The sequence below is a fragment of the Pseudonaja textilis genome, chromosome 14 (genome assembly GCF_049901715.1).
Source record: "Pseudonaja textilis isolate UNSWEBS1 chromosome 14, rPseTex1.2, whole genome shotgun sequence".
NCBI classification, from domain to species: Eukaryota; Metazoa; Chordata; class Lepidosauria; order Squamata; family Elapidae; genus Pseudonaja; species Pseudonaja textilis.
The window spans coordinates 4,127,605-4,146,193 of NC_142003.1; the positions used below are offsets into that span (position 1 = coordinate 4,127,605).

At 36.8% G+C, this 18,589-nt stretch overlaps 1 protein-coding gene across 3 annotated transcripts in view; it reads left to right on the forward strand.

The window, feature by feature from the left end:
• Nucleotides 1–18,589, forward strand: part of USP22 (ubiquitin specific peptidase 22) — a 51,076-nt gene that overhangs the window by 14,180 nt on the left and 18,307 nt on the right. For all 3 annotated transcript variants that reach the window (XM_026704307.2, XM_026704309.2, XM_087942018.1), the window contains 3 exons: nt 2,359–2,472; nt 2,920–2,964; nt 5,281–5,382. In XM_026704307.2, the coding sequence (XP_026560092.1) occupies nt 2,359–2,472; nt 2,920–2,964; nt 5,281–5,382 (261 nt within the window). The remainder of the gene's footprint in view (nt 1–2,358; nt 2,473–2,919; nt 2,965–5,280; nt 5,383–18,589) is intronic.

The window sequence follows — 18,589 nt, forward strand, 5'->3', positions numbered from 1 at the left end:
TGTCATAACTTTGAATAATCACTGAACAAATTGTTGTTAAGTGAGCACCACTTGTAGGCTTAGTAGTGTAGGAATCCACCATTATTTTCTCTTTTAAAAAAAGCTCAATATAATATACTAGCCGTATAACATAGGTAACTCCATCTTGCAAAATCTATCTCACGGTAGACTTCAAAATCTGCAATCCAGCATCCAGATGATTTTAGAGTGTAAACTGTAGACCTTTCTGGTTAAGGAACTGAATTATGGGTACCCTCATTCCTGGCAAATAGGAGGCTGGATAAGTGAGCCCAGATTGGAATGGAAAAAGCATAAGCAGACTCTCAGTGTTGTGTCTGTTATGTGCAGGCTACCATAAGAAGCCATCTCAGTGGTTGCTTCCAGGATGTGAATTAATAAAATAGTTTAACTGCTGCTAAAGAATCCCATTCGATGCAAATTAAGCTGATTATTACTGGATGATTTGTATAAGGCCTTTATACAAATATAAAGATCATTCTGTATCACACACAGACAGAAAAATACATAAATACAAAAGGGAAAACTTGTCAGTGAACAGGGATTATGTGATTTGATCTGGAAGTGTAATAGAATCTGCTTCTGCTGCTATTTTCATATTTTTAATCAAAATCTTCATGAAAAGGATTGTGGTTTTTTGCACTAAATTTGCAAATGTCAGTTACACCATTTTTATCCTAGAGAGTTTTGGGGTAACTGACACTGATGTCTTTTGTTTATTTACTTTTAAATATTATTGCAAAATTACTTTGATTTGTAGCCAAGTTGCAGAGTAGAACATACATTTAGATCTATAAGAAATGCTCCATTTTTAACAACATTGAAGCTTTATTTTAGGGTATAACATTCAGATAATCATATTGTAAGACATTCATCCACCCATTATATTGCTATAGCAACAGTTAACTTGGATGGGTTATATAAGCAAGAACTGCATTCTATGCTATCGTTAAAACTGATGTTTTTCATTTTAAAAATCATTCCTATCTTCTCATTATATGAAGAGAAAGGGATGTATGTGTATGAAATGAAGATAAACAAACCTTCCCATTCATCTTTTACATTAATGAACAGCTTTACCTGTTAACTCTAGTGTGCATAAGTTATTTTGTTAGCAAAAGCAATTTGAAATTGGTACACACAAAGATTGTATTTTTTTAAAAAAATCAATCTGCTTTAAAGCTAAACCTCGTATTGAAGCCTAGTTATTGGGTTAACAAGTATAAGATGCTATGGGACATGGCTGTCAATCCTTGACCCTCTTCAGATCCATTAGTAAATCTACCAATTAATGACGGGAACTACTTTTATAAAAATTCCCTTATCTAATAGTTAGATTTCCAGTTTAATCTAGTGGAACTAATTATTTCAATTTCAGCAATGGAATAGAACATTTATTTGTAAAGTGTAATAAAACAGTATTAAGCAGCAATTTAACCTAAGAGTTTTGAAATCTTTGTTCTTAGTTTGGTATGACTTAGTAGGGCATCAAATTTAGTTAAATTAGAATATGGAAATGATACAAGATCAGAGTTGTATGTCTTAATTAATCTATTCTTCCAGTCACGTGTAACTCAATTAAACAAGGAAAAGAGATATATCCTCATTGTAAAGCGGTGTGTTAATCATTTTAAAATTTAGTAACTTTTAGAAGGCTTTTCTTAGTGAAAATAGATTTTCAGTTTTCTTTGTATTAAAAGATACATAGCTCATTGGCAAATTGGAGCTCCATTGATTATAAGAATACACAGGCAACACATTTTGAAACTTATGACTAGCCTTGATTTATACCTAAAATTGCATGGCTTTGAAGATCTAGCATGTGTATCATTCAGGACTATCAGAAGATTCTTGATTTAAAATTCGCTTTTAGAAATTTGAGATTGATAGTTCTCTCACATTGCTCAGAAACAGTAAAATCCACTATTTCTAACTTTCCTTAACATGATGGAATTTTTTGAGGCTTGCAGAAAAGGTATGTCCAAGCACAAAACAATTCTATAGAAGTTTATCTGCTTATTCTTGCTCTCTGCAGGCTGATGAACATAAACAGTGACAGAGAATCGATTTTTACAGGGAATGTGAAGCTGTGCCTTGGCTGCTGGGAAATATTTTCATATCATTGATTGTGTTGGAGATTCATACCTTGGAATCTGTGATAATTTAACCAGGAAGATCTTTAAAAGTTGCTGCTTGTCTGAGGCTTGGCAATAGACATATAAAAGTCATAACATTTTGTCATGTGACAGTTGTTGAAGTTGCTAATAAGAAGAGATTAATTCTTTTTTCTTAATATTTTAAAAAAATGTTTATTTTTCTCCATCCCTTCTCCTTCTGCAGCCATAGACCTTTTGTATGGGGGTATATACTGCTTTATGTGTCAAGATTACATATATGACAAAGATATGGAACAAATTGCCAAAGAAGAACAGCGGAAAGCTTGGAAGCTACAAGGTTTGGTTTTCCTTAAGTATCTTCCTGAAAGAAGTTTTCATTTCAAGTTGTACTGGCCCTTTTATTCTTGTAAAAGAAAAATAAGAAAACTTTAATGAAAGTTTTGGGGGAGAGAGAAATGTAGAGATTATTTCTCTTCAGGAGTTAAACTGAACACATCACGAAAGCATAGCTAAACGAAATTTAGGAAGAATATTTAAGTAAAATACTTTCTTCCCTTGTGATTGTGCAGAGTTATTCAGATCTTTTTGGAACATAGTAGACAAAAATTTATATTCTTCATACAAAACGCCACCCTTTCCCTAGGCAGTTACTGTGCCAGCTTAACAAAAATGTCACTTTGTTTGCACATACAGTATGTATATATGTAGATATTAACACACAAATATATGTACACACGTTTGTTTTATTATTCAGTTTTCTTTCCCTAATTCTTTTCTTTTTTAGCCTTCACCCCAACAATGATTTCTCACTACCAGTGTACAATGACAGGTAAGAAGTGTGAGCTGGCGACACATTTCACTAGCAAGCGTCCCTTTACTGATTGCCTACCATTTTCCAGCAAGAGACAGAATCTGCAATGTTTTCATATTGTGAAGAATGTATTTCATGATCTGGGAAATAATACATTCTGCAGGACCTTCCTGTAGCTGAGTTGCTGCTCCAAAATATTCCCCCTTCACAGCAATTAATTTTTTTTAAAAAAATATATCCTGTCTATCTAGAAGGAATTGCACCATTTATAGGCGGCTGTTAAAAATAGGTATGCACGTTGCCATTGCATTGTTCATCATTCTCAACTGGCCTTGTTAAATCTTATTTTCAAAGTAGCTCAATCAAAGGAAGAGAGGGAGGGATAATGGATAGTTTTAAGAACAAAATACTTGGCAAAGTATCATTAAACTTTCTCTACATGACAGTCAAGGTAACCCCTTATCAATGCCAAATTGTGCTTATTAAATCAGAAGCAAAACAGCTCTTTTGCTGAAAATTGGCAGTGATAACCTCCAATACTTGAGAGTGAACCCTCAGTTTGCTATATATGTTTCTCTAGTAAATTAAAGGAAGCCTTTTCAACCTGCAGCTGTATTGATGGTTGGGAGGTCTGTTTTAGAGCTGACACATAGCTAAAGTCGAAAGAAACCTTTTTCTTTCTCATTAAAATAAATAGTTGATAATTATGTAAGTCCTTGTCCTGTAAATATTTGTCCATGTATTTAACAATGTGTCTTTATTGTTTGCTTCTTATTTACAGAATCTTGTTTCTGCCATTAGCACTAATCTAAACAAACATGTACACAAATTCATCTTGATATGCCATGTCTAGTACACACTCTGCATAGTGCATGTAATTCTCAAGATCGTCTTTAATCCACCCCTCTGGTTGATTTATGCTAAGTCCTTCCCTTCGTGCCAATTGTTTCTGCATTCTAGTTTTATAAGATTTCAAAAAGTTAAAACACTGCTCCTTTGAAAGAGCTGATGGGTTTCCTGTGAAAGCTCAATTTTTGAAAAGTTTTGCTAAAGACCCTCGCTAGATCTTTTTATCTGTTGCGGCAAAAATGCTTCATTCATCTTTACAAATTAAGACTTCATATTGTATTTGTTTATAGTTACTCCATCCGATATTACATGGAAATCTACTTTAGCTTTATGTCCTGTAAAGTATATTTTCCTTTTGGTGGTTAGAATATTAGCTTAGTAGTAATAGTGCAGGAAATTCTTGTTACTTGAGGTGAAGAGTTATCCCCCCTCTTTGTTTGGGGTGCGTGTGAGATTGTAGAATATCATTTATAAGATCATGTATCTGTAATTTGCATACAATAAATGCCCAACAGGTATCATTTTATTGATTTGTTTTACTAACATCTCTGATTGTAACAATTAGACTCAGAAAGCCACCAAGATGACCCATTTCAGCCCTTTCTTCAAATAGTTATCTGTTCCCAGCAAATTCATATCCAGAGTGTACATGCCACACACATACCTGTATACATGTAGATATACACACATATTCTCGTAGACAGATAACAATCATTTGTTTTTCAGCAACACATTGTTAACTAAAACTTACAGCCAGGATCCAAAGAGCTGCTTATACTCAGTGGATATGTACAGTAATTCCTCAGTAGAATAGCTACCTCTCCTTTCATATTCTCCTTTGAAACTCTTCACTCTTAAAAACAGACTTGCCAGACTCAGGAGCTATTCTTTCAGGCAGATAAGCCTCAGCAGTCTTACAGAATTAATTGCAAAGTTCTTTGGCTCTCAGCTTATATAATTTATGGTCCAGATTGCAGAGACAGACTGAGGGGGATATTAGTTTTTACATACTAAGGAAATGGCTTGAATATCACCCACATTGTATTGGTTCTGTACATCAGCTTTTCAAAATAACACATAGCTGCCTAATGAATTGGATTATTTATTTTTGCTGATGTCATCATATTTTAAAAACATCTCTACGCAAAGGTCATGCTTCAGGGGTGGTTTCACTGACAGCATAGTTGTCTTAATTCAAAAGGACAACCTGCTGTTGTGTTTTTTAATTTAAAAGTATTTTGATCCACGGCTAGGAATAAGAAAAGGAGAGGAAACTGTTACTTTAAACATGTTTAAAATGCCAGTAACAGTCCAGTCAATAGGTCTTTACCATACATTTGTGGGAACATACTTAGAAGGTCAGAACTGTAGAGGAAATATATAGGGAAAGCTATTTAATGAATGGTGCAGTTTGCATTCCAAAATATCCTTATAGCTACAAGCAGTCTTCTGAAATACAGTCCTATATTTCTTTTTATTATCCAGGTATTGGAGAGAAGTATTCAACTTGGGAGCCAACCAAACGAGAGTTAGAGCTGCTTCGACATAACCCCAAGCGACGAAAAATAACCACAAACTGTACCATAGGTAAGGGAGAGAATTGCATTCCTCACTTAATTCTACAATCATCTGCAGAATTACAGGTAGTCCTCGCTTATCAACCATTCTTTTGGGGACTGTTTGAGGTTATGGTGCTGCTAAAAAATAACTTTACAGACTATATATGACCTTTGCAGCATCTCTTAGTCACATGATTGCCATTACAATCAATGTGCTTTGGACTGTGCCTGATGTATTTCTTTTTTTTTTTTTCTCCTTTGCAGAGCAAGAAAATAGTTGAGAGAAAGGGATTGCAAGAGAGTAAGCTGTTTGCTCTTCTGCCCATCAAAAGCAATGTGATCATACTGGCGGCCCAGGGTTGGGAGCCAGGGGTGTACTATAAAAGCTTGCAGTACTCTCTCGAAACCTCTTTCTCTCCAATCTCTCCACTCTGAAGAGGGGTGGGAAGCAAGAGGTTTCTGTAATCTCCTTTGCCTGACCTTCCTGTGTGGAGCAGAGAGATTGAAGAGGGATTTCAAAGACTATGGCGCATTGCATTGCATAGCTCTTGATGTGTACAAGAGAGTAAATACACAACAGCTTTCTAAAACAAAGGAGAATGGTTAGGAGGCAAACACAGGCCCAAGGTATGAAACTGAGTAGTCCTACCTGTTTCCTTCCAGAAACCACAGTCCTCACCATGATATTTCCAACTTAGTGGCAGAACTGTGAATCCCAGTTAGGGTTATTAAGCAAGGACTAGTCATGCTTCATTAGTCTTTTATATATTGATTTCCCATTTATTGCACTTCGACTTCCCTATATCAGAATATTGATAAAGTCAATCTCCATGTGAAGTTTTCAAAGTTGGAGGCTTGGATAGTGTTAATACTTGGAAAGGAGCCAATTTTGTCTTTTTTACTTTGGTGGTATTTACCTATTTGTCTCTTTCCTCTCCCCTAGTTTATGATCCTCTTATACTCTTTCCAGATGATTTATCTTTTATTCTTTCATCTTTTATTTGGTCTGATATATTTTAGTTGCTCAGGTGGTTTGTTGTTACTTTATCAATGTATTCTCCCCCCCCCCAAAAAAAAACTGAAAAACAGGCAAATTTCCATCCTTCCTTCCTTCCCTCCCTCCCTGTTTCCTGCCTTTTAATTTCTTTTTTTCAGATAGTTGCTCCATCCATCTAATACCTAATTATAAGAAAAACTCAAGGCTTCCCTTATATTTCATCCAATTTCTCTCTTGTGTTGCTGTTCCTATTTTTCTGCATAAATCCCTTGTGGGCAGGGTGAGTCTTAACTCTTTCTGGGTGAAGCTGTTGTTGGCATTATATATTTTCAAACTACAGTAAAAAGGTATACATTTCTCATGTTTTTGCAATTTTGGAATCCAGGTACCATAAAGGTACTATAGCCTTGGAGTTGGGTAGATATCAGTTCTGAAGAACTGAATATTTAGAAATGTCTAGAAAACAAATGTTAAACTCAATCTCTTGGAAAAGAAGCCATGTCTGTTGCTAAAAAGGATGGAAAGTTGGTGGAAATGATTCATTTCATATACTACTACTGCTACTACCTAAGGAAACTTAGGGCAGAGTTCTCTACAGAAAGTTCCACTATTGTAAAGAGAATCCAGCCATGTGTCAAGTCAATAGCGCTGGACAAGATTGTATTTTGATAAATTGAAAGTCTGAGTAGGATCTCTGAACAATGAAACCACTTTGCTTGCTTGTTCTGCTGGCTGTTTTGACTTTTGTTGAAAGGTTTCTAGCTTTGCTTCAAATAGAAGTCCCTTCACTCGGGAATGTGTGCTGAGGTGAGGAATCCAGAATGAAAATAATAAGAGAAATAAAAATTCTTCATTCTTCTGTATGCAAAATATTTAATCATTTGTAGTATCTTTATGCCAGTTACACATTTTGCTTGAAGGAAACTTAGAGTTTTATCAGTAAATATGGTTTGCATGGATTTTTATTTATTAGGAATCAAGCAAGCATACTCGGGTAACTTGCCTGTATTTTCACTCTCCTCTGTGAGCAATTAAACTGCCCAGGATACCCCATCTTTGGTGACTATCTACCCCTAAAAACTGTTTAACTTTCCCCCCACCCATTGGTATCTGTGTTTCTTACTTGAATTCATTCGGGAATACACATCAGCAACATAGCTCCATCAACATCCTTAGAAGTAACTGGGTTTCCTTTAAAACTGGTTGAATATTTCCCAGCAATACAGACATTTAATAATAATAAACGTAAGCCTTTTAACATTAATCCTTTAGAGTTGTTTGAGAATCTCAATAAACACTTCGTTTGTTTGTTTGGGGTCCATAGGCATGAAAGATCAAGTAGATTGTATATACCTATATTTATTTTTTGAAAAATGATTACATGGTTAGATATACAGGTAGTCCTCGACTTATAACAGTTCATGTAGTGACCATTCAAAGTTACAACAGCACTGAAAATTGACTTAAGACCGTTGCAGCATCCCCATGGTCACGTGATCAAAATTCAGGCTCTTGGCAACTGACTCATATTTATGACGGTTGCCGTGTCCCATGGTCACGTGGTCCCCTTTTGCGACCTTCTGACAAGCAATAACACTGTGTTACTAATTTAAGAGCTGCTGTGATTCCCTTACAGATGTGGCAAGGAAGGTCATAAAACAGAGCAAAAGTCATTCAGCGATTGTCTCACTTAGCCATAGACATTTTGGGCTCAGTTGTGGTTGTAAATTGAGGATTACCTGTAAGAAGATATTTTAGCCAAATTTATAATCCTGTCTTACGTAAAGGTAGCACATTGTAGCCTAGGCTATTTACCCTGTGGGAAAGGCTCAGGAGGCAGAATAGGAACGCGTAGATGTCAAATAGAATTAAGCAGGTCATGGGGTTTTCTAGAGGGTCAGCTAATATACTTAAATGGTCTGACATTAGGAGTGAATAGAAAGTTGGCAAAAGTTTGTTGATAAACCCAACTTTTTCAGGATAGTGAAAACTTAAATCGGATTTTGAAGAGCTTCACAAGAATCTCCCCAAACTGGGTGAATGGGCAGCAAAATGGCAAATGCAGTTCAATGTAAGTAAGTTTAAAGTGATGCACATTGGGGCAAAAACGTTACTTTCACACATAATCAAGGGGCTAATTCAACTTCCTAATCAGCAGAGGGATTTTGGGATCATGGCAGGCGGGAACGTATTGTTCCCACATACAGTGGCTGTGAAAAGGCCCCTCTTCCCTTAGAAATTTATTATGGATATTCGAATAACCTTGTTATATATTCTGGAAGATTTGTGGTGTGATCACTTGGAATATGTGCTGTTCTGACATACCTTCAGATCAGATTTGTGGAAATGGGAAACGAACAGTACAAATACTGGGAGTCTGGTACAATTTCCTTATAAAAAAATAAACTTCAGCCAAGAGCATTTTAATTGAGAAGAGTGATGAGAGATTGATGTTCCTGGGAAGAGAGAGAGAGAAAGGTATTTCTTTGGTAAGACTTTAATGCAATGAACTAGAGAAATGGGGAATTCTGGAGCAAAAAAAGTATTTTGTAAAGTGTATATTGTTGTAAACTGTCATAGCACCCTGATAATCATCTTAAATTAAGCTGAATACATAGACAAATAATCCACATCATCTATTATTTTTTTGAGGCCTATTTACCACAAAAGCTGTTAATAATATACTTTGTATATTGCAGTGTATATAAAAAGATGCATACTGACTTCCACTCAATATAGCTAATCTGCAAACTTTTAAAACAGGTTCTGCATATAACGCTCTGAATAACTTCTGGCTTCTAATTCAGGACATTATAGTTCTGCTTCGTCATATCAATCTTATTCAGAATCAGAAGCCTGGTAATGTTTTAAGTAGATTAATTTCGAATCTTTTCTAATTAAAAGGGAAGAGAAAAAAAAAATCCGAGTTCATTCTTCCTATTGTGCTGTATCTTATTCATGTGATGTAAATGAGCACATCAGATTAATTTCAGATACCAGGGATGTAAGCATGGCGTTGTGTATGTGTGTTTTTTCCTTTCCTTGCACAGCTTGTATTTTGTTACCGTTATAGTCTTCCTGAACAGCCTTGAGGTATTAGCTAGAGAACAGTCTGCTTCTGATTAGCATATGAAGTTACTTTGTGGCCGAAGACTATTGTTTTCACAATAGGCAGAATTAGACTTCCAAAGTATAGGAGTAATTAGCTAAAGCCACCTGGGATTCTCATTTGTTACATTGCAAAAAAAATAAAAATGAAAGAAAAAATGAAAGGAGAGGAATAACCTCTTTTTTTAAAAAAATAAATAAAATGAAATGGAAGGGGAAGTAAAAGGAGGAATAGAAGAGATGCCTCTGACAATAGAAACAGAAACAGTGGCAGGTGCCTCTTGCAGCTGTGTGACATTTGGCAGCATGACCTGGGGTAGGAAAACATGAGTGGAATAAATATGGTAATAGTTCTTTAGCCTAAGAGTGGCATCGAGAAGGTTTTGCATGTGGAAAAGTAATTAAGCAATTCTCTACACAACATCCAGAAACATGGCTTGATCCTTCAATATTATGTAAACTGAAGCATGAGTGTCTGAGCACAAGGACAGAGGTGATGGGAGGATGTTGAAAATTGCATGAATGAATACTTGAATGACTACATTTAGACTAGCCGGTTGGTGAACTGAGCCAAAAAAAAAAACACCCCAGCACTGGCTTACTTTCAACTTGAGAAAGCAAGGGTAGGTCAAAATGTAGTGGTCTCTAAAAGCCCATACTTAAAAAGGGTTGTCTATTAATTATGATGAACATAATTCAGAATTAGTATTCTGTCTATATGACACAGAAGCTAAATAAAACATATAGCCTCTCTGCGGGTGAAAAATGGATACAGATCATGCTAAACAAACTTCTTTCTAATTGAATATCAATTAACTCTTGTTTTCAGTTTACTGAGATCAGTATGGTTAAAAAAAATGTATCTGCAAGTAGATTGTCCCCAGCATAACTGGCTTGTATGGAAACAATCTGAACCCCCTATCTAAATTATTTACAATAATAGCAGAAATCTATCCATTTAAAATATTTGTGTGTGAATCCAATTCTACCATTCCTATTTTAACTCCCTTCCGAATTAACCCCCATCTTACTAACTTCTCAATAGAACGGACCGATGAAAGAATCACCTTCGTTGTTTTATATACGCATAAGTCACAAAAATCTAAACCCCACTCTTTTACTATGCCTTTTTTTTTTTCTAATTTGAAAAATGCAGAATCATGACCTTGGTTTTAGCCTTTGGTTTGTCCTTTCACTTATAATTGTGTTTTCAATTCTAATACCCGGGGCCCTTTCCTTCTGGTACTTGATTCATATAAGTCATGAAAATGTGAAGCTTTGCTGTGTATTTTTTTTTTCCTTTCCACCCCCTTCTGCACGCTCCCCAAAAGGCACATGCAGAAACTGCCAGAACGCTTTTCTGAAATCTGGCTGCTCCAGGAGGCTCAATTGTACCAGCCATCTGTGAGACAAGAATCACACAGCTGCTTCAGAGTTCTCAGAGGTTTGTTGGCCTCTAGAAATCTATGGGTGACATCGACTTTTCGATCAAACGGAAACTCCCAGATTTGCTGCCCAGCAGGCTGCATCTAATCTGGTGATCGGGATGCAGTTCCCTTAAGTTGCATTCATAGGTCTGAGGTGATCATGTGCTTTAGTGATGCTGCTTGCCAATTTCCATTTACAGGATGAAATGATTAATCAGAACCTGCATAATAGGCTTCAGGAAGGGATGCCAAGTAAATATAAGAATTTGTTGCCTTCTGAATGAGTGCTGCTTTTTTTTTCCCCTCAGGATTCATATTCCCTCCTTAATGGACTGTGTCCTAAAAATAAAACTCATCCCTTTTCTGTTGTTCTATCTTGGTTTTTTTGTTTGCTTTTCACCAACACAGGGAATAAACAGCTGTGTTTGACATTCACTTGCTGAACAAATTCCCACAGAAAAACTATAATGTAGGTGCTGTTCTTAAGTTGATCATCTTCATTTTTCTGGGTTTCCTATACAGTATGACTGGTTTAAATCTAGTCATCTAATCTTAATCCATATCTACTGTATACTGTAAAGAAATTAAGAAACTTTTTGGTTTCATTTATTTTGGGAATGTTTAACCTGATCTAACAAATCTTGCATAATTAACAGGGAAACCAACAAAAGAATGTGTCTGATTAGACATATTGCCTTACAATACAAGTAGTTCTCGATGTAGAACAGTTTTTTTAGTGACAGTTCAAAGTTACAACAGCACTGAAAACTGGGAACCTTTGCAGCATCCCCATGATCATGTGATCTAAATCCAAATCTGGAGTTTCTTCTTAGGGACCCTATTCAGTTCTTTAGTGTGGCTTTTTATAAATAAATATGTATATAACTAATAGGACCGAATCCTATTAGATGTCGCGGTGATAGGCTTGCTCACGCATTCCAAAATTGCTGTCTAAAAGGTTCCTCTGAAGAAAAGCATTGCTGAAAAATCTTAGCAGTCCCATAGGATCAGTAGTTTAAAACCCAGCTCTTTGAGGCAGAAATTTTCATTAAACCACTGAAATCTCTCTTACGAGATATATGTGAGTCATAGAAGCATATGTGCATCTCTTCAGTTATCTGGAGACAAACTTCAAAGATGAATTTAACTGCGCTGCTCCAACTTTTGATTATGCTTCTCAATGAGTCACCAGTTTGGTCAAATTTGGATAACGGGAACGTCTTGCATCTCAAATAAGGATTCACTACACATTTCTAGTTGAGGTGACTTGGCTCTGACCCATTCACAGGGGCTCGGCTTTCCTTCCCTGCCAAGAGCTGCTTTAAAAAACTGTTTTATTTAAAGAGTAAATTGCATGCATTTCTCTACTCCACCCTGGTTCTTCTTCACCACTACTGAACAGGCCGTACAGTCTTAATAGCTGGGAGAGTCAGTGGCAGGACGTCAGATTCAGCAGCTGTGTGCAAACCTGCCAGCTGATTAATGCACATTTTAAAAAAGCAACTTTTGTTCAAACTAACATCTCATGATGATGGCCTTACATGCAGTAGTGTCTAACCCTTTTCAAAGTGCAGCTTTCCAGATGCATCGAACTATAACTTCCGTAAGCCTTGAATTGTGGGAATCGTAGTCTGACACCTCCCTAAATTGAGCAGCCTGGCAAAAGATAATTTGCAAGCCACAGATCTCCACTTCATTGAAAACGACCAGGATTAAAATGGGTATGGCAAGCTAAAATATGTGATCTGTTGGTTTCCTGCTATTCTGTGCCACAGACTATACGACAGAATCTCCACCAGCTGCCTTGCATGACTCGGCAAAGAATCTCTCTTGTGGGAAACACAATATAGGCATGACTAAATCCTTTTGGGGGGGCTCCAGGTGACCACAGCGATTGCTTCCCGTTAGCACTTTGCAAAAAATATTCACATATAGTTCTGATGACTTGCTTATTTTTTCTTAATTCATGAAATTAAGCCTTCCTTCAAATTTATGAATGAAGGCCAGTAAAGATGCTGCATTTATGTGGTTGTAGATAAGATGAGTTCCTGGTATATTTAAGAAGCTCAAAACCCCAAATACATTTGATTTGTTCATCGGTTAAATAAATGCAACTGCATTTATTTAAATGCTGGCATTGGTAGCAGAAGCTGGCAAAACAGTAAGAGTGGGTGATTTTGCTTTGTTTTATTATTGTAATGTTAATGAACGAATGCTCTTCCATGCAGCTAAGCAGCATTCATCCTTTTCTTTTTTCTTTTGCAGCTTTGTAAATATTTGAAAACATTTAAGGAACTCCATATCATGGTAGTGAAAGCAAGAGTGTGCTTTTCCAGCTGTGTTAGAATATTTAAGCTGATAGCTGTTAACTAATTGTAAGTTAAAGAATGAGAGCTGCTGTATGTATTGCGACCATTGTTTTAAATTAAGTTACTTGTCTGGAAAAGCTGAGTAGGATTTAATGTTTATTTTCACTTAAAAAAAAAAAATCATCTATGCCCTTTGACAATCTATCTGCAAGTTGGCTAGCTGGTAGAGATTGGCACGAACTATCATCCTATCTACAGTTGTGGCCCCTGAATAAAAAGTAAGGGATAAAGGACTCATTTAAATTCCTATTGATTTATATTTGCTTATAATGTTTTTAGTTTTGTACTGACGGAATATTTTAATTGCCTCAGATTTTGTTTGTTTGTTTCAACAGTGTACTTGAAATACCCTGATAAAATATTTTGGCCGCGCATTCTTTGTTTCAAATGTGAAGCAAAACACATTTTCTTCCCAGTGCCCAAGGAAATGTTATTGGGTATCAATATTCAATGGTGGAAACAGTAAGCATGATTGCTGGGCTTCTGGAAGAGAATTAGAACATGGTCTGCTTAGTTTATCAAATTAGCTTTAAAAAAAAAAAGCTGCTGGCCATAGACAGCAAAATTGTCTTTCAGACTGGATATCTCCTTAGGATATTAGGACAAAATTACAATAAATACCTTAAGTTACAGCTAAAGTAATGGAAATCTACCTAGATCCTTGAATAAAGACAAAGATCTAAAGAGGAGGAACCTTCTGTAATCATAAATCACAGCAAAATGCATAACAGTTCCTCCGTCTTGTCAGATGTGGTTATTTCTTCCAACCTGTTGTTTATGGTGAGGGAATATAGCAACTAAATACCTGGTTTTAGTACCACCGGAAATGTAAGAATTGCACAATGTCTGTTTGACATGCTTTGGTACATACTAATATATAATATGTAGGATTGGCTTGTAAAACCTATTGGTAACTGACAATGTTTTTTTCTTCCCATTTTTCGAAACATGAAGTCTGTTGTGAATAGTGATAAGAATATATAAGCAACATATGGTGAGTTACTGGGATGAAGGAGAAAAGAATTTATGTATAAACTGTATTTCGTCAGTTTAGTAGGAGTGAGTCTCATTTTCTAACGATGCCATCTGCACAAATTTAATTCTGGCTTCAGAGCTCCAATTGAGAATATAAAATTTCCTCTTTATAAAATCCTCATTTTGTTACAAAAAATATGTGCAACACGAAATACATTTATATATTATCTCTTTATTTTACCATTCATTTCCACCCAGTCCAGAGGAAACACCCTTTAAAGAGTAATTGAATACTTCTATACTGCAGTAAGAGTTCTGTGGGTGTAGGTGATAACTGAGGTTAAAATTGGCAATTTTAAAAAGGGATTTAAACATTTCTTATTAAAATTGCTCAAACTGGAAAAGTATATCTTAAACAAATAGGATTTTCTGCTAAGCAAAATGTTTCTATGAATGGGACAGTGATCTATATACCGTATTTATCGGCGTATAACACGCACTTTTTCCCCCTGAAAATAGGGGGCAAATGATGTATGTGTGTTATACGCCGATGTCCAGGGAGCGGAATCCTCTTTAAGGGATCCCGTTCCCAATAGTGCCTAGCGGCGGCGCAGCGTCGTGACGTGATGTCAGCGCTGCGCCCGCCGCATATTTTTTTCCTGAAATTTCCCTCTTAAAGGGAATGCGTGTTATACGCCTGTGCGTGTTATACGCCGATAAATACGGTATGTTCTTATTTCTAGTTGAATGCTCAGTTGACTCAGTTTCACCTAAAAATAGGAAATTGAAACTGCATCTCCTTGGCTGGTTTGTTTATTTATTTATCACATCTCTAAAACCTCTTGACATCACAACAGCTTTCTTGGAATATTCTCTGCCTACAAGACATCAATTCTTTTTTTTTGCTTTAATGTCTAAATTAAGAGCATCCGACTTTCACTCTGTTATGTCTTCTTTTGCATATACCGTCAGCTCTGAAAGTGAAATTCTAACTAAGAACAGCCTCTAAAGCCAACAAGCCTCTCTCTGTTTTGGTATTTGTATCTTTTACCCTCTTTATTTGTCATTTCAGCCCTTATTATGTGACAGGAGGTGTTCATACTTTCTTTGTTTACAGCTTTACCAAAATATTTTTAACCAAGGCAGTTGGATGACTTCATAATACAGATACTGTGGTAGGGCAGGGAGTTTGTTTCTCGAGCTTTAAGTTTGCAGTTTGTGGTTCTGATATTACCATTGGAAGCAGTAATGAAAACAACTTGGTAAACTGAATTCCTTGACCCTCTTGTTGATTCTTAGTGAAACCATTTGCAGTGATCACTGTGTGTCGGATTCCTGACTTATCAAGGAAAAGGATTGGGTTACTGTAATTATATCTGTTGGAGGAAAAACTCCCCTACTGCTTTATCAGTGTAGTTCTGGTAAAAATTCCCTTCTTCTCCAAAATTTCCCGATCTGTCCTAGAATCAGGAAATACCCACTTGCTCCAGCATCCAAGTACCTACAAGGATCGGTCCTGCTTAACTTCCAGGTTTGTTCCGGTTGCCTGTGTGGAGTCCCCTGTCATTATTCTTAGCCTTCCAACTTCACCTTCTCCATAAGACAAAAACAATAGTAATGTGTTTCTTTCTGCACCCCATATGGTAAATTGGTAAAAACAACGGATGGTCTTATATAGGAGGATGTACGGTAAGCACTTTGGTGTAGATTTTAAATAAGGGAGAAAATTTGATGCAAGATTACTGCAGAACTCTCTCTGTATTGATCTCCAGGGCTGCTCAGGGCTGCAGAGTTGAACTACTTCCAGAATTTCTGGCAGAAAGCTTGGCACGAGTTAGACTACAGAAAGTTTAATGACACCGCATTTGCAAGTCACTGTTGCCTTTATCCCTGAATGTCTGCATTTGCTATACATCCCATTTAGAGGCCCCCAGACTGCTATTAATCCAAGTTACATTCCATCGTGGAAAGAACTTCTCTGTGATATACCTCCTAATTCCGCGTTAGGAATTTCCCAGTACGGAAATAGTTTTTGTGGCTTCGAGCAGAAGCTCTCCAAACTTGGGACCTTTTAAGACTCCTGGGCTTCAACTCCCCCATTCTGGCTGGGAAACTCTGGGGGTTGAAGTCCGCAAGTCTTAAAAGGTCCCAAGTTTGGAGACCCCTGGCATAAAGACTGAGTTGTGAAGAAATGCTGATGAAATTGGTGGTGTTTAGCTGAAGGAGAAGACAGTTTGGTAATCATTATTTTATAGGATTATTGATCCCAGCAAACCCTGGGGACATCTCAGTATAAGGGCATTGAACGAAAAGTAAGGCCTACACATAACTTTACTTTAAGTATGGATAGTTGAATAAATGAAACGGGGAAATAATCACTGAAACTAATTATTTCATTACTTATATGTAATTGCCTACCAACATTTTCTGTGCATGTCTACCAATGACAGGCAGACTTCTTAAAATCACCATGAACAAACTCCACAATTTGCCTCTTCAGTCAGATCCTTACTTTTTTTTTTTTCCACTTCATCATTTGAGTCAAACGGATGCCTGCGGTGGTATTCCTTCACTTTAGGGAAATGTCTCAGAGTAGTGCCTCAGAATAACAGAGTTGAAAGAGACCTTGTAGGTCATCAAGTCCAACCCCCTGCCCAAAGAAGAGACCCTACACCATTTCTGACAGAGGGCAGTCCAGTCTCTTCTTGAAAGCTTTCAGGGATGAAGCTCCCACAACATCTGAAGACAAGTTCTTCCATCGCTGGATGGTTCTCACTGTCAGAAAATTTCTTATTTCCAGGTTGAATTTCTTCTTGATCAGTTTCCATCCATCATTCCTTGAGTCTGGCCTTCATGGGCTTTGGAAAATAGGTTGATCTGCTCCTCTCTGTGGCAGCCCCTCCAGTATTGGAACACTTCTATTATATCTCCCCTGGTTCTTCTCTTCACTTATACTAATAGAAGTTACATGATGCCAAACTCGGGCCTATATAATATTTGGGGTAAGATTATGGATAACTGACGAGGTATGAGTCAGCCTAATGTTGCAGTGTTGCAGCAGAATTTCTTTCCATGGTTCCTCTAATCATTGTTTTCAAGGTTTGGACGTTACAGTGTGGCGCTCTGTGTTGATAGTGAGTACAGGTTCAAGGAAATCCATCTGAATAACTTCGCTGTGTGTCCCAAAGAATTATAACCATGACTTTTCCTACCAAAGCCTGGGCTCTGCAGTTTGTTGTTGTTTTTTTTTGCAGGTGAAACTTTGTGATGCTACTCCATGGAACAATTCTTTAATTCTGGCTTATAACAATGATCCTATGTTTAGTAGGCTGTCTTAAAGTGCTGAAGAAATTCCTCAGTTTCCTTCCTATAGCATGACAATAATTGCTGGCCAACTTCAACTCTTGGAAGTTTCCACCTCTGCCCTTAGCATGCAAGGAAGCCCTTTCCCACAAACCTTCTAAGATTGGAAAATATCAATAATGTAACCCCCCCCGCCCCCCTTCTCCTGGGAAACCAGTTGGTTGCTGTCACACATTGTTCACTTTGTTCCTGAACCTAAGCTCTACCTGTCTTTATATTTTGGGTCCGGAGATGCGTAGTATTCACATCTATGCTCTTACCATCATCCCAAACCTGTATTTGATGGTGAATTTCAATTGGAGGGACTCCTCTGCCAGTCAAAATTCAGTCACAGCATGTAACATAATTCCCACTCATTGAAGTGAAAGAAGAGATGCTAAAAAACACAGCAGAGCTTTGGAGATATCAGTACTGCCATCTGTTGGCCACTTACAGAACTAGATTATTTTTCATTCAACCTTCTTGCATTCAATTTGTAACATATATTTCACTTCTTATTGTTCAGGGTTTTTTACATACTCGCAGGCAAGAAGCAAGATTAAAAATGCAGTTGTCCTTCTCTATTATATTTTCTTCTCTATCTCATCTCTGTTTCTTAAATCAGAAATCATTTGACGCAATCTGCCATTAACCTTCATATTAAACCTTGTCTTACTCCTATTGTCTTTTGTTGTTTCTTCCGCTGTTTCCCATCATTAGAGAAACTTGTAACTGAAATCAGTGATACTAAAACTATAGTAGTTATCCCTGAGTTGCGGTTACAACAGCCTCGTTGTTGCCAAGGCTATTACACTGGTGGAAAGGATATTTGTTTCTTTTTGTGTGCACTTGACTACAATACACAACTGCAGTCCAAACATAGAATGCTGAATTGTGGTCATAAGCCAAAGACTACCTGTACTGTTAAAAGAAATAAATAAACATCATCCTTGTTCCATTATTCAAATCTATTTTCCAGAGTTACAGTCAGTAAGCACAGTGTATTTAAGTGATACA